Source organism: Chrysemys picta, chromosome 12 (assembly GCF_011386835.1).
Source record: "Chrysemys picta bellii isolate R12L10 chromosome 12, ASM1138683v2, whole genome shotgun sequence".
In the NCBI taxonomy this organism is placed as follows: Eukaryota; Metazoa; Chordata; order Testudines; family Emydidae; genus Chrysemys; species Chrysemys picta.
The window spans coordinates 50,927,403-50,943,314 of record NC_088802.1 but is presented as its reverse complement, the minus strand read 5'-3'; the positions used below and the strand labels follow the sequence as shown (position 1 = coordinate 50,943,314).

General features: G+C 38.1%; 1 protein-coding gene across 5 annotated transcripts in view; it reads right to left on the bottom strand.

Moving 5' to 3' along the window:
• The window catches only part of CEP112 (centrosomal protein 112), a 288,186-nt gene that overhangs the window by 137,247 nt on the left and 135,027 nt on the right, over positions 1 to 15,912 (bottom strand). For all 5 annotated transcript variants that reach the window (XM_065563658.1, XM_065563656.1, XM_065563660.1 and 2 more), the window contains 2 exons: positions 13,532 to 13,667; positions 6,793 to 6,900 (listed from right to left, as the gene is read on the bottom strand). In XM_065563658.1, coding sequence (XP_065419730.1) covers positions 6,793 to 6,900; positions 13,532 to 13,667 — 244 coding nt within the window. The remainder of the gene's footprint in view (positions 1 to 6,792; positions 6,901 to 13,531; positions 13,668 to 15,912) is intronic.

The window sequence follows — 15,912 nt, the reverse complement described above, 5'->3', positions numbered from 1 at the left end:
TATAAATAAATTAATTAATTAAATAAATAAATTAATGGAGATATCCCATCTCCTAGAACTGGAAGGGACCTTGAAAGGTCATTGAGTCCAGCCCTCTGCCCTCACTAGCAGGACCAAGTACTGATTTTTGCCCTAGATCCCTAAGTGGCCCCCTCAAGGATTGAACTCACAACCCTGGGTTTAGCAGGCCAATGCTCAAACCACTGAGCTATCCCTCCCCCCATAACCACATAGAAGTAGCCTTGTATTATTAGCAGAAAGGACAACACAAAAAGAACATAGTATCCAATGACAAACTATCACAATCTATGGTAGAGATCACCTATTTTTCATGGTTGCGTGGTTTTAAGGAATATTTAAGTGAAATCTGAACAGATACAACAGAGAAAGCTAGTAGGGGATAAAAATGATATGATTGAATATTCTGCTGATGGTCTAGTAGCTTGATGCTTACCACCCTTTCCTTAGGTTTCAGTGATGTTACATAAAACATAGATGTTCTTTTGATATAACAAAAGTAGCAGTGAGGTAAAACAAAATTAAACAACGTAAGACCTCCTCCTAGAGGATAATATTCAATTTGGTGTTTACCCCAATACCGGTATTGCTACAGAAAGTAATTTAAAAGATTAACTAGAAAATAGTTTTAAATACCAAACTTACTTCTTGTAAGTTTTTCTTCTTTTAACTTGAGTTTTTACTTTTGTGATCCAGGTATCCAAAAGCCCTGAATATTGGAAGCATCGAGGTACAAGATAAGAAATTGCTCACTGGTTTTTCAAACCATGACATTTTTAAGAATGACTGTTTTCCTTTGAAGTATGACAGAAACAGTCAAGGATTTGTCAGTGAAACATATTTACGCCTTTGGTATTTCCAGCCGTGTACATCAAGAGAAAAAATTACCATTGGTTTCAAGTAACAGTAATGTGGTAACATCAGTTTAACTTTTGGCAAACTGCAGATTAGCATACAGTACTACAGATTATGTTCTTAAAAGCTATGAAAACACAATCTGTGTGAACATTAAATGCATATTTTCCTTGCAACTTTTAAGAACCGTGCACAGGGGGAGTCTGGAGAATTACATATGGCAGAGTTCACCAGGCATATGACACTAAACTGACAGGAACCAAGTGTAAAAGCAAACTGCACCAATTTTTGCTCAACACAATGTTCTGAAAGGCCACATGCTAAGAAGTGTCTATACCCACATCTATAATGCACACACACACACACAAAAGTCTCTCCAGCTCCTTTATGTCACTCTGATGGTGTAAAGAGGTCATTATAATTGCTGAAACCATCCCCAGAGAATATTCATGTCCTGGTTGAGCAGATCTACTGGAAAGGACCTAGACCAAACACCTGTAGCAATCCCATCTGATGTAAGGAGGATGTTGGGAGAAGAGAGCATAGTTATTCTTGGCTGAGCATAAGTTGGAGCAGTTAGTCCTCACACTGCCTTCATTTACACTGGGGCCAGGCAGGCCCCTTGGACAGATTGCAAAGGTGGCGAGAAACAACAGGGGGCTTAAAGCCACCTTTGGCCCCGACTCCATTCCTGTGATGAGGAGAGCTGTGGATGAACATCGAATCTGCCCCAAAATGTTCATTTCAAAAAAAATTTTTTTTCAAGTATCTTTGGCATTTCTAAGCTACTTTATTGAAGAGCAATTTACTAACATTAGCATATCAGAATCCATGTATAGGATTATGAACTAATTCCCCCCATTTTAATATGAACTTTAAAATGGAAGCTAAAGAACAATTTAAATCAGTAAATGATTAATTAACAATCTGATTGCTAAGCCAGTATGAAAGCAAGATTAACTCAGGTCTGCAGTGTCTGAAACTGGACTCCAATATTACTACTGCAGAAAATAACGTTGCCTTTTACCAAGATGTCACACAGCCAGTTTTAGGCTAAATAATGCAAATAATAAAAAAATGGGGTACCCACTATGAAAGATCTCTGTTCTTTTTCCCAACCTATTTAAGAGATTAATGATCTTATGATCTGATATTTAAATATTGCTTTCCATCCCCAGGTGCTTATAAACAAAGGACCCAGTCCATTAAACACTTACTGCTGAGCATAGTGCTCTTTACTTGAAGAAACCAGCACGCTTAGTAATGAAGGATTAGTTCCAAAACCATTCAAATTACCTCAGAAAGCACTTCGTCAACCACTGAACTGCAACTCATTCTAGAGTCAAATGTGACAACTGTTCAAGCAGCGCCCAGCAACATCATACAACTAATTAAATACGGAAAGTGATCACAGACTTAGGGTACGTCTTCACTACCCGCCGTATCGGCGGGTAGCAATCGATTTATCCGGGATCGATATATCGCATCTTGTTAAGACGTAATATATCGATCCCCGAACGCGTTCACCGTCGACTCCGGAACTCCACCAGAGCGAGCGGCGGTAGCGCAGTCGACGAGAGAGCCGCGGCCGTCAATCCTGCGGCGTCTGGACCCCAGGTAATTCGATCCAATAGCTATGCTATTCGCATAGCTGAAGTTGTGTATCTTGGATCGACCCCCCACCCAGTGTAGACCAGCCCTTAGAGTAACATGGTATAACACTCCCTCCCCATTTTTATGACATACTCTCTTGGCCTATAAAAACGAAGTAGTAAAAATAATCTTCACGCTAGTTAATAACGAAACCATTTCAACTGGGAAACACAGAGCTTCGGGATTTTGTTTTGACTTTTAGATCAAGGTTTTAAGATCTTCAGATTGTTCTTAGAGTTGACTTAGAACTTTGTCATAAGATAAAAGTAGTAATTTAAAGTCAACAGATCAAATGTCCTTTGCCACCCAACTGTATCAGTGGTCCCGGAAACCTCATGTTAGTTCATCTTACAAAAAGCAAAGTATGTACCTTAAACAGCTACCAAGATGAGGTATAGGCTTCACTCTCCCAAGACGACTCTACTATAGATGGAGCACAGTAGCAATAACTATCTAATCATAACTGCAAAATTAGATAAGGCATCCAGATAATTACAGTATGTCGAACTACCACATAACACCAAAGCTTGAATTCAAACATGACCTTGGACTAAAGGAATTCAGTCTGACAATACAACACAATCGTCTTTACTTTTGTGAGAAAAATGATCTGCTACTTCTTGTGCTTCTGAAGATTTTGATTTACTACACATAGCCTGGTTGCTGCTGTACAGAGTTTCATCTTAGTCTATATACACTAATTTACTCCATCCCTAGGCTTTGGTTCATGCAACTTTCTTGCTATCTTATTTTATTTCTGTAATCTCCTTAACCATCGGACCACTAATCTACTAATGCAAGTAACCTCTGCAATGGTCTTTCCATGTGTAAGAAACAAAAACTTATTGCCATGCTCTACTAGCAATAGGGTAAACATATTAGTGCTCCCTATCCATTTACTACAGGTAGCTTTTACTTAATTGTGATGGACAGGAATCATAACTATGCTCTTATTGATGGGCTCTGTACACACAGGAGTCCAACTTTGGAATTAAAAAAAAAAGTGGAACCCTGACTATTCGTGAATCATTGGTAAAATAAAAATGGGAGACTCAAAGGTATTTATAGCTATAATTGTTCCAATGTGGCAATATAAAGCCTTAATACCTGCATATTACTATAGTTACATTATGTGTCAGTCAAACCCTTCACAGTAGACATAGTGACATCATGACTGGTAGCCATGACAATTCTGTGTGGGGATGTGTCAGACTCTGATTTGAAACCATCTAGTCTCTTTAATTCAATTTACCTTCAAAGTGGCATATCACAAGCATTATTGTTCCACCCAAGCTCTGGACAGGACCCTCTTTTAGGACCTAGTAAAGATATCCCATCCCTCAACTGCTTCTAGATATAGTGAGGCAACCCAAATATCATAGAATCATAGCACTGGAAGGGACCTCGAGAGGTCATCTAGTCCAGTCCCCTGCACTCCTGGCAGGACTAAGTATTATCTAGACTATCCCTGACAGGTGTTTGTCTAACCTGTTTTTAAAAATCCCCAATGATGGAGATTCCACAATCTCCCTAGCCAATTTATTCCAGTGTTTAACCACCCTGACAGTTAGGAAGCTTTTCCTAATATCCAATCTAAACCTCCCTTGTTGCAGTTTAAGCCCATTGCTTCTTGTCCTATCCTCAGAGGTTAAGAAATACAATTTTTCTCCCGCCCCCTTGTAATAATCTTTTACGTACTTGAAAACTGTTATCATGTCCCCTCTCTGTCTTCTCTTTTCCAGACAAAACAAACCCAATTTTTTCAATTTTCCCTCATACATCATGTTTTCTAGACCTTTACTCATTTTTGTCACTCTTCTCTGGATTCTCTCCAATTTGTCCACATCCTTCCTGAAATGTGGCACCCAGAACTGGACACAATACTCCTGTTGAGGCCTAATCAGCACGGAGTATAGTGTAAGAATTACTTCTCGTGTCTTGCTTACTCCTGCTAATAATCCCAGAAGGATGTTCGCTTTCTTTGCAACAGCGTTACATTGTTGACTCATATTTAGCTTGTGGTCCACTATGACCCCCAGATCCCTTTCCGGAGTACTCCTTCCTAGGTAGTCATTTCCCATTTTGTATGGGTGCAACTGATTGTTCCTTCCTATGTGGAGTATTTTGCATGTGTCCTTACTGAATGTCATCCTATTTACTTCAGACCATTTCTCTGGTTTGTCCAGATCATTTTGAATTTTAATCCTATCCTCCAAAGCACTTGCAACCCCTCCCAGCTTGGTATCGTCTGCAAACTTTATAAGTGTACTCTCTATGCCATTATCTAAATTATTGATGAAGATATTGAACAAAACCGGACCCAGAACTGATCCCTGCGGGACCCCACTCGTTATGTCCTTCCAGCATGACTGTGAACCACTGATAACTACTTTCTGGGAACGGTTTTCCAACCAGTTTTGCACCCACAGTATCAAAAGCTTTACTAAAGTCAAGATATACCACATCTACCGCTTCCCACCTATCCACAAGGTTTGTTACCCTATCAAAGAAAGCTATCAAGTTGGTTTGACACTATTTGTTTTTGACAAATCTGTGCTGTCACTTATCACCTTATTATCTTCTAGATGTTTGCAAGTTGATTGCTAAATTATTTACTCCATTATCTTTGTAGGTACAGAAGTTAAGCTGACTGGTCTATAATTCCCCGGGTTGTGCTTATTTCCCTTCTTATAGATTGGCACTATAGCTGCCCTTTTCCAGTCATCTGGAATCTCTCCAGTCTTCCATGACTTTTCAAAGATAATCGTTAATGGCTCAGATATCTCCTCAGTCAGCTCCTTGAGTATGCTAGGATGCATTTCATGAGGCCCTGTTGACTTGAAAACATCTAATTTGTAAGTAATTTTTAACTTGTTCTTTCCCTATTTGAGCCTCTTCTGATCCCACCTCATTTTCACTGGTATTCACTATGTTAGACGTCCGATCTTCTTGGTGAAAACCGAAACAAAGAGGTCATTAAGCACCTCTGCCATTTCCACATTTTCTGTTATTATTTCCCACCCACCCGCATTGAGTAACGGGCCTACCCTGTCCTTGGTCTTCCTCTTGCTTCTAATGTACTTGTAAAATGTTTTCTTGTTACCCTTTATGTCTCTAGCTAGTTTGATCTTGTTTTGTGCCTTGGCCTTTCCAATTTTGTCCCTACATACTTGTGTTAGTTCTTTATATTCATCCTTTGTAATTTGACCTAGTTTCCACTTTTTGTAGTACTTTTTTGAATTTTAGATCATTGAAGATCTCCTGGTTAAGCCAGGGTGATCTCTTCCCATACTTCCGAGGGCTGAATGTGTTCCCTCTGCAATACTTCCTGCTCATGCTAGCCTGGAGACACAAATCTGGGCAGGGAACTGAATCTAGGTTTCCCTCACGGAAATACAAACTTGTATTGGCCCAAAAATCTAGATAATGGATTACATGCAGCTTATGGAGCTATCATATCATTGCTATAAATCAGAAAGAAGTCCTTTATTTAGAAGATAATGCTGCTGCTGCAGCCCATAAGATGGCTTCATCCTTTCAGCCCCCAAAAGGTGTTACTGAAGAGCCACAGTAGTTGTGAAAGGGAAAGGAACAGAAATATAAGAAGTTTCCTACAATAAGCAGAAGCAAGCTAGTGCATCCTGTAAGCCAGAGAGCTACTGTAACTGCCTATCAAAATTAAGCACTGAAAAGGCTTATTACATCTTTAAAATGATAAACGGACTACACTGACTACACTTAAATAAGAATCTTTTCTAAAAACACAGTTTGTACCAAAAAAGGAATTAAAATATTAAAAAGAAGAATAGACAAACTAAATTATCTAATTTTTTAAAAAGAGAAAAGAATAGACAGGGGCAGTCAAACCATTTTATTTTTTATAAATGCATTTTTTATTTTTGCAGGGCTGGGAATCCTTTAGGAAATAGTCAGTGCCCAGAGATAGCAAAGCAGATGTAGAGAAAACAAGGAGCTTTTGTAATTAATATATGGCTTTGCAAACAGCGTAGCCAGCTTTGACAGAAAGGAAAGAATGCCAACATAATGAGCGAGTCAGACCAAGACTAGGCTGGATGCTGGAACGGACTACACTGACTACCCTGAAAAGACAAATACCACCAAATAAAAATGCAGCTGCGTTGGTCCCAGGATATTGGAGAGACAAAGTGGGTGAGATAATATCTTTTACTGGACTAACTTTTGTTGGTCCAATAAAAAATATTACCTCACCCACCTTGTCTCACCAAATAAAAATGGCAGACTGACCTGTTGCTCATATCTTTGTTTGAGTTCTTCCAACTGCCAAGAGAATTCTTTTGACTGCTTTTCACGGAGAGATTTTGATCTGCTTAGATCTGATTCCACCTTTTCCATCTACAAGGTAAACAAAGGGAATATTTAGTTTTTAAATGTATAGCTTCTAACACATTTTGACACATTTTTGATAGATGATGGCTAATCAAAGGCCTGAAGATAAAAGTCAATAAAAAAATCCCCATTTGTAAGGAAATGAACATATCAGTATATTGAGGATCATTAGTTAGTTACACAAATATATCACCTGTTTCTGACTAGCATGCATGGTCTTATTTTTCATTCACTAGTTGTAGCATCCCACAAAAATCAACTGAATATTATTTATACATGACTAAAAATATTTTTTTTAAAATATACTGCTTGTTGAAATTTAGTGGAAGTAATGCTCTAAGTTGGATGCACAATCTATACATTTAAAATAAATTTATCTTAAAATCAGTAAAGAACCTTAAAGGAGAATTATTTGGCAGCAGGTTCTCCGAAAACAGTCATTGCGTATGAATAACCAGTCACACAGATTCCCCTACATGGTATCAAGGAAGCAATTTCATAACTTAGTTAACAAAAGCTTTTGTATCAAAAGCACAACTATCAGTTCTGTGTCACATTTCCAAGGGTTTATGTACATACAGTACAACACCTCACTTCTTACCCACCAATTCCTTTTAGATCTAGTTCCCAACCTAAGTAGCAGTACCTCCCTAAAAGGGGTAGAAGAGGGAAGGGGACTATAGCTATAAGGAATCCACTTTCTGCTGCAAGTCCATCGGCCGTACCAGAAGACGAAAAACAATGAATTTCTGTACCCCAAGCTAAAATTCCTATTTGGCCTAAAGGAGTGCCCATAGATGTATTTGCCAATGGGCTCAAATGCCACTTCTAAGCCAGATAAGGAGGAGGAAAGTGATCACTAACAATGGGAAAGCCATTTTAATTAAAAGTTATCTCAAGTAAAGGGAAAGATGCATGGCCAGGAATTGTTTTCCCAGATATAGGAAGGGGATGAACTGCAGGCGGAGCACAAACAGCAATGCCTCTCTTCCGTGTCTCTCCCCTCCCCCCCACCCCGAGTAAGCCCTTAAAAGAGGGACCTCCGTTGCTATCATCACATTCTCTCTCCTCTCAATCCAGTTTAGACCCATCCTTGTAGCCCTTTATTTCCCCATCTCATACATCAAAGAAAGGGAGGCCCCTTAGTTTTTCCCCAACTACACTTTACATAAATGAAAAACTAAAGCAAAATAAAGTCCAAAATATTAAAAGAATCTTTTTAATAATGAAAATGTTCTAAAAATTGACACCGAAAATGTATACAAATAAAGTAATATATTATATAAACTCTACAAATAAAACAATATGTTTCTGTTATTTAATCTCTAGCAAGAGTATGCATATTGGCCATAAAGTGCAATGAGGTTTTCTGATTCTCATTTGCCAATCCCAACAAATACTAGAGCCAAAATATTGTCACATATTCTGTTTATTCATTTTTTGGCAGTTACTATTTGGCTTTGTAAATACTTTTCTTTTCTGAGTGATGTGTATACAGTGCTTTTCATCTAAACTTCTATAAACCAGTCTGATTTTTCTCCCTTTGTCTTTGATGCAGCATGCAGTGTATGATATTAAAATCAACTGGCTAATGCTCGAAGCAGCATGTATGAAAACATCAGTTATATTTATACCCACATAAACACCAATACATGAAGTTTTGTCACAGGACAGCCACCTAGATCAGGAAAAAACAAAACTGAGCTTAAAGTTGAAATTGTTTCAGTCACCCATCTAATGGACATCAGATGACTTAATAACCATGAGCTTATTGAAAAATAAGAAGCAGATGGCAAGTGATATCTCAAAGTCATAAATTACATGAATAAATAAACCAAATATCAATTATACTAACTGATAATGCCAGACCCCACTCCATTTGTTACTTCCTTAATTAACATTACAATGAAAAGAGGATTTCAGAAGTTTAATATTTGCAGTGCAGTTCAGAGTCCAGTGTTACTATAGTTACTAAAGATTCCATTTTATGATGTCAGTAGGTCATTCTATGCTCTATCCAACTAGGAGAAAGCAATGGCATTTGCTCCAATATTATATCACTTTGTCTTTGGAAGAACATATGTAGCTTATTTGAGAATTGGGTGCATGTGTGGAGGGGAAATGAGAAAGGACGGGTGAAAAGAGAGCTTCAGTATTGTTTCTCTGAAGTACTACTTGAAGCTTAGTCACTGTAGCATAATTTCCTACAATCGCTTACATTATCATTTGCTCTTTATGAACTTGACCCCAAGAGGTTCATAACCTGCAAGCCTCACTGAAGTCAATGAGAGTTTGAAGAGTTCAGTACCGCTCAGGAACAATCCCTATATTCTGAACTGCTTGATAACTTAGAAGTTTAGAAGGCATGACTGCCACATGCTATCAACATTTACAATATGGTTTGACATGTCTTAGCTGAAAAACAATAGCCTTGAAATACTCGTTATACAGAAAAGTGTGCTATATGCTTAATAAAGGCAAAGCATAAACTGATTTGCTCTGTCAAGAAGGAATGCGCAATTGACATCTGAGTTTTCCATTTACGTTTAGGATGAACATATAGGGCCCAATTCTGCCACACTCGTCACACTGGGTAGTACAGTACCTTACTCTGAAAGGTGCCCCACTGAAAGCAAAAGAATTAGTCAACTGGAGTATTTTTGGTATAATTAATCCCACAGCGCTATGTTAGAAACCCAGGGGTAAACTAGCTGGGCTACTTGAGCACCTCAGAATAAGAGGAGGCACTGTGTTTCAGAGATACCAGACATCAGCAGCAAGCCCCCCAGCCAGGGTTGACAGACTCAGGATCACACTACCGCACTACAAATAGCTGTATAGACCACGCTGGAGACTGGTGCTCAGACTCTGAAGCCTAAGGAAGGGGGTAGTCTACAAAGCCCAAGTTCCAGCCCAAGATGCAACTTCAAAGGGCCCTCTACACAGCTATTTTTAAAGAGGTAGCTCAAACTCCGTAAGCCAAGTCTGTCGACCTGGGGTGGGAGGCTTGCTGCCAGGGGTTGCACAGGCGAACATATACCCAAGAGGCTGGAGAGTAATTTGTGACACCCGTTTGTGGGGTGCACCATAATCCTCTCCAAGTGGTCAGTCAGATCCACTGGCTGAAGCTTGCATAGGAGAAATCATTGCTCCATCTATTGCCTGTTCCCTCTCTGCTCTGAAGGGAAGCATTTGGCACACAGCCCTTTGTTCTCCCCCCTAGCACCAGAGTTGCAATACAGGCAGACCTTAAGTGGCCATGCAAGGGAAAGGGGATTCTTACTTGCTTCTACTCCTCTATATGGTCACAAAAGGCTTGGCACGATGAAGCTCCCATTGAACAGTAAATCCAAAGAAGATAATTCTTAGTAGATGCAACATCCATTTAATGCTCTCCACCAAAACGCTCAAAAATATTCTAATTTTTTCTGCCACTAGAGACTACTTTCTAAGTAATGACATGATCCTTTGAAATATGCCCATTTACTTTGCTACTTTCACTTCAATTCATTTCAGTCCTTCACAGACAAATCAGCAATGGTAAATGGGCACTTGTGTTAGGGATATTTTTTCCCCCACAATCATCAATTTAAAAAAAAAAAACACTGAAAGTTTCAGCATTAAACCAGAAATTGTCAAGGTATTTCAAGGCAAAATTTTATTACCAATCTAATTCTTTCCAATAAAGTACAAGAAATAAACAAACATTCTACTGTGCCTAATTAAGCATTTCAAAATCAAATGGGCAGCATTGGGGGCAGGGAGGGAGCTAGTTAGATGGCTGGAAATTTGCTTAAATCAAAGAGTTGCCAAAGTGCTGATTCTCCCAAAAATGTCAAGTTTTACCACAACAATCATATAGATCAAGTGTTAATAAATGATGTCCAGATGGAGACGTCTTTCTGTTGTACTGTGAGCAAAATAAGGTTAGACCACACATTAATGGAATGCCTGTTATATTAACAACAGTGTAAATTCTAAAAAAAAAAAAAAAATCCTCTATCAAAAATCTTCTCCTAAATCACTACATAGACATTTACTCAGACAAGCACCGCACAGGTCTCATATATCAAATAATTTGCATAATACTAAAATTTTATAATAGTCAACAACAATAGGACTACCTCCATGTAAGGTAATACTTATCAGCTCTTAATGTATCTATTTGTTCGTTGTGGGCCTGATATCAATAGGTGTTAATAACCTACAGCTCTCACAAAATCAATGGGAATAAAAGGTGGGTAGCACAACCTCCCCCTTCGCCCACCCTGTTTGCCCCAAATGGTTCCTACAGTCTAGGTTCGAGGGAGTCAGTCCAGATTTACATTGGTTTTACTGAGTGCATAATTTGCCTCAGTACGTTTAAGTTTTAACATTAAGGACCATATTCTGATGCTCTTATTCATTGAATAGAACCTTACTACTTACTGAAGTCACAGACTACTCATGCCGTAAAACTAGTCAGAATTCTGCCTTAAATCAATAATATCTGAAATATACATACAGACAAAATGTTTAACAGTTGGTTAGTTCAAACAGTAAAAATGTGAACATCTACTGCATATCTAGTTCAAAAAAGAATTAGATAAATTCATGAAGGATAGGTCCATCAATGGCTATTAGCCAGGATGGGCAGGGATGGTGTCCCTAGCCTCCGTTTACCAGAAGCTGGGAATGGGCGACAGGGGATGGATCACTTGATGATTACCTGTTTTGTTCATTCCCTCTGGGGCACCTGGCATTGGCCGCTGTCAGAAGACAGGATACTGGGCTAGATGGACCTTTGATCTGACACAGTGTGGTCATTCTTATGTTAAAAAAAGAAATTCTCAGCTATGAACAAATTTCTTTAAATTAGCGTATCATTTTACAGTGTTTCACTATTACAATTTTTCATTGTTTAACCTTAGCGTGTTGAGTGTTTATGAAATTAAAATATAATATCCCAATGATGGAAACAACAATCCAAGTCAGTATGCAAAACACACAAAAATTAAACAAAGACTGATACAAACCAATAAGAGCATGAAGATTAAAAATTATGGCTAACTATTGCTTAACTATTGCCCTGATGGGTCTAGTTTGCAAAATAAAAGTTGCCTTTTCAAAACAGACTCCGCTTTTTTATTTCAAAATTCCATTATCTGCTCTCTGTACAAGACTTTTAAAACAGAAGATGCCTTACAGCTCTGCTGCTTTTATACTGAAGATTTTGAAAGAAGCAAAACCAGCATTTCACAACAAAAACAACAATTGTTAAAAATATAGACTGCATGCAAAGTTGAAAGGTTTTCATTCTTTTCAACAAAATAAGCAATCACATTTCTAGCACTACTGCTTTGTTTCTCACCAATATTTGGTTCGTATTACACCACTAATACGAATTAAAAAGTTAATTATTTCTGAATAAGACGTATATATCTGTATAGTATTTATCTCAATTATGTTTATGCTATATTTCATTTCAGTTACCGGTAAATATTTATATCATTTTTACTCTTTTTCCATCATTTTACCAAATCAATTTCATACTGAAACAAAACAGTAAACAAAAAATCTTATCACATAAGACTCTCTCTACGCTGTACATGGATTATGCAGAAGTGATCCCTTTAAGAAGTTGTAAAATGTTGATTCTTATAGTATCATACATTCATATAGCTCCTTTCATCCCAAACAATTCTGAAGCACAAATAATATTTTACAGAGATCTATTGATGGCTAGAAGTGGCAACTGCAACAAGATCACATCTTCCACTATTTCTATTGCTCTCCAATGCAAGAGGAAAGCCTCAGAACTGAAACAATCTCTATTTTATTGAAGTGTTCACCAAGGTGCTTTACCACCAGTTGCCCCTTAAATCCGTTGTAAGTCTCATGCTACATCATCCTGTAATAAGAAACAACTGGATTTTCCCATTAAAGAGGCAAGTTGGCAAGGCAGAATGAATCAGGTCAATTCACTAGACTGAGATACCATAAGCATTTTTATGACATTAGTAGGCCACTCCATGTACCTGCATCTCCCTTTATTTCTCATCCCTTCCCACTCTACTGTTCATTATTCTCACTCATGTGCTATCTCTAAGCTCCTTCGGGCCAATACATTAATCTAGTTTGTTCTGTAAAATGACTATCACACGAAGTAGTATGTAAATAAATGATCATTAATAGTAATTTTCAAGTGGGGAAAAAGGCTTTTGTTGTCATCTGCTCATCAGTGACCACCATTAGAATGAGCCTGGCTCTGTTCTCATTGAAACTATTGCAAAATTCCCATTAATAGGAGAATGACATGTCCCTAAAAGAATAGCCAGAGAGACAAAGTTGAAAAAATGGGAAAGTATAGACACTGTTCCATAAAAGTATATAGACTAATACATTTTACTCTGAATCCTGGAAAAGCTCTAATCAGTAATACAACTGTAGATAGCTGTGTAACAATGACAATTCTGGCTTTCTTATAAAGATGAATCAACTGCTAACAGCCCCCTCTGACTTGCTAGCAAAGTCACTACATTGTGAAAGATTTTGATGTAGCACTATCAAGTGAAACATGTTTCTGGCATGAGAAGATCAGAATATGCTATCCTACTGAGACAGCGTTTCAGAAAGGCTGGCATTGTGACCTTCTCACCTGCTGTTTCATTTCAGCATAGACTTTTTCTGAGTTCAGCTCCACCTGCCGCTTAAACTCCTCCAGGGCAGCATCTGCCTGCTGGGCCTGCAGCCTCTGTACCTCTGTCACCCGAGTCAGCTGCTCCTCCTTCTCCCTAGAAAGTCACAGAACATTTTCAGAGTTCAAGTATCAAATAAAAGAACAAGTGTGCTGGTGTAAAAGAAAGGCCTTTAACCCTATCAGTTTAAAATAGTATTCAGGTTTCAATTTTCTGTCCCAGCTTATGCCCAAAACTTTCCTTAGTAATACTTTGAAGAACAGAACAGTAACCTGGGTAAGAAGTCTAGCATGATTTTCACTTTCTCTTATTGGATTTAGCAACCCAAGACGGATATCATGAAAGCAACACCGCCTTCAATTAAGATACAACAGCTTAAATGATACAGCTTTATTGTGCCACATATAAACTTTTTCTTTAACCTTTCCTTCAATAACTATAATGTATCTTCCACTGATATTTAAATGAAAAAAAAAAAGGCTTTGCAGTAAGACTATATTGTTCCATTAACTGATCATGTCCCCTGTACCATCTCTGCCAAGGGGGAGACAGGATTATTCAACCGCCTGGCATATATCAAAATATTAAGTGTTGAAAACATGAGGCATATGGTACCTGCATAGTCAAATCTAGTGAAAACCCTTAATACTATGACATCCATTCAGCCTTTACAGAAGTGATATGAGTTAAATTTCCAAGTCTTATTATCCCAAGGCACTGTATCTTAATATATCAAAGAATGAACTACTATTTTTAGGAACCTGTACACATATTTGCATTGTTATTTTTAAAATATTTACAAATTATCAAGATGTAACAAAACTATCACGATATACAGATGAAAATATATACATAAGCAAAAAATCATAGGCATCTGCCACTGTACTGACATATCACTGTCCTAATTCGTAAATAATTTTTAAACATTTTGATGCAAACTTTTGAAAGGAAGAAAAATAAGTTAATAGGAAATGTTTAAGGATATTACATTTTTAATATCAAAGGCCAGATCATACAAACACCTTTTAGTATAGAGAGGCATAGCATGGTGGCATAAATGGCAACAGAAAAATAGTTAAAACAAGGCCTGGATCTACTAGGTGGTTCTGGTTCACATTTTCATTTTATACGCAGGGATAGCCCCTTATGGTGAATATCCCATTTCTTGACTGAAATGATTGCCATCAAAATCAGACACGTTAGAGATGGAAAAGACCAACAGTTATCTATCCCATCACCCTGCCAGCACTGAGCTCGCTATCAACAAGCAATCTTTTAATAAAGGTCTGGGAGCTGCCAACTCCAATATGCTGGAAGTTGCTGCATTCCCACCCGCTTCTATTGCTTTCATAACAAACTTTGACAAAGAAAGCATCTTAAATCTTCACAAGTTGGGGGATCAGGAGAGGATTCTATCCTCAAAAAGATCAAATAACTGTTGTAGGTTATGGCTAAATACACACAGAAAACTAAATGGTCATGTAACAACAAAAATATATTTGAAAAAATACCCTATATTTCTGCTGACCTGTATTACTGTAGGACAACTCAGACGTAAGAGACTGAGAATTCTCTTAGGCTACATCTTCACTACGGGGGGTGGGGGGTGGGGTCGATTTAAGATACGCAAATTCAGCTACGCGAATAGCATAGCTGAATTCGACGTATCGCAGCCGACTTACCCCGCTGTAGGGACGGCGGCAAAATCCACCTCTGCGGCTTCCCGTCGACGGCGCTTACTCCCACCTCCGCTGGTGGAGTAAGAGCGTCGATTCGGGGATCGATTGTCGTGTCCCATCGGGACGCGATAAATCGATCCCCGAGAGGTAGATTTCTACCCGCCAATTCAGACGGGTAGTGTAGACCCAACCTTATATAGAGCATACCTATTTTTCCTCCCCTCCATGTAAAAAAGGAACTGGGCACAACAAAAAGACTTACATGCTAATTTTAATTATGATACTTTGTTAGATTTTCTCACGTAATACATTGGAAATATCCTTGTGAAAACAGTTCTGCCATTTTTCTTTGTCAACCACCTTAGCCTTTTTATGCTCTCGCCGTAATATTGTTAGCTGGTATATATAACCCTTAGGCAAACATTCTTTATGCTCAATGCCAAAACATTTCCATTTTCTAGTTTCCTTTTATGGACTGCGTAAAGATGCAATCCTCTACATGAATTTAATGCACCACATTTCCAACCCACTTACATACCAGTAGCTTGTTCTTTTTACAAACAACTAGTACCAGCTGCTTTTTCTTTATACAAAACATTGTTTTATTTCTGTAACAGTCCCTTATTTTAACCTATGAAATTAAATATTGCTTCTCAGTTACT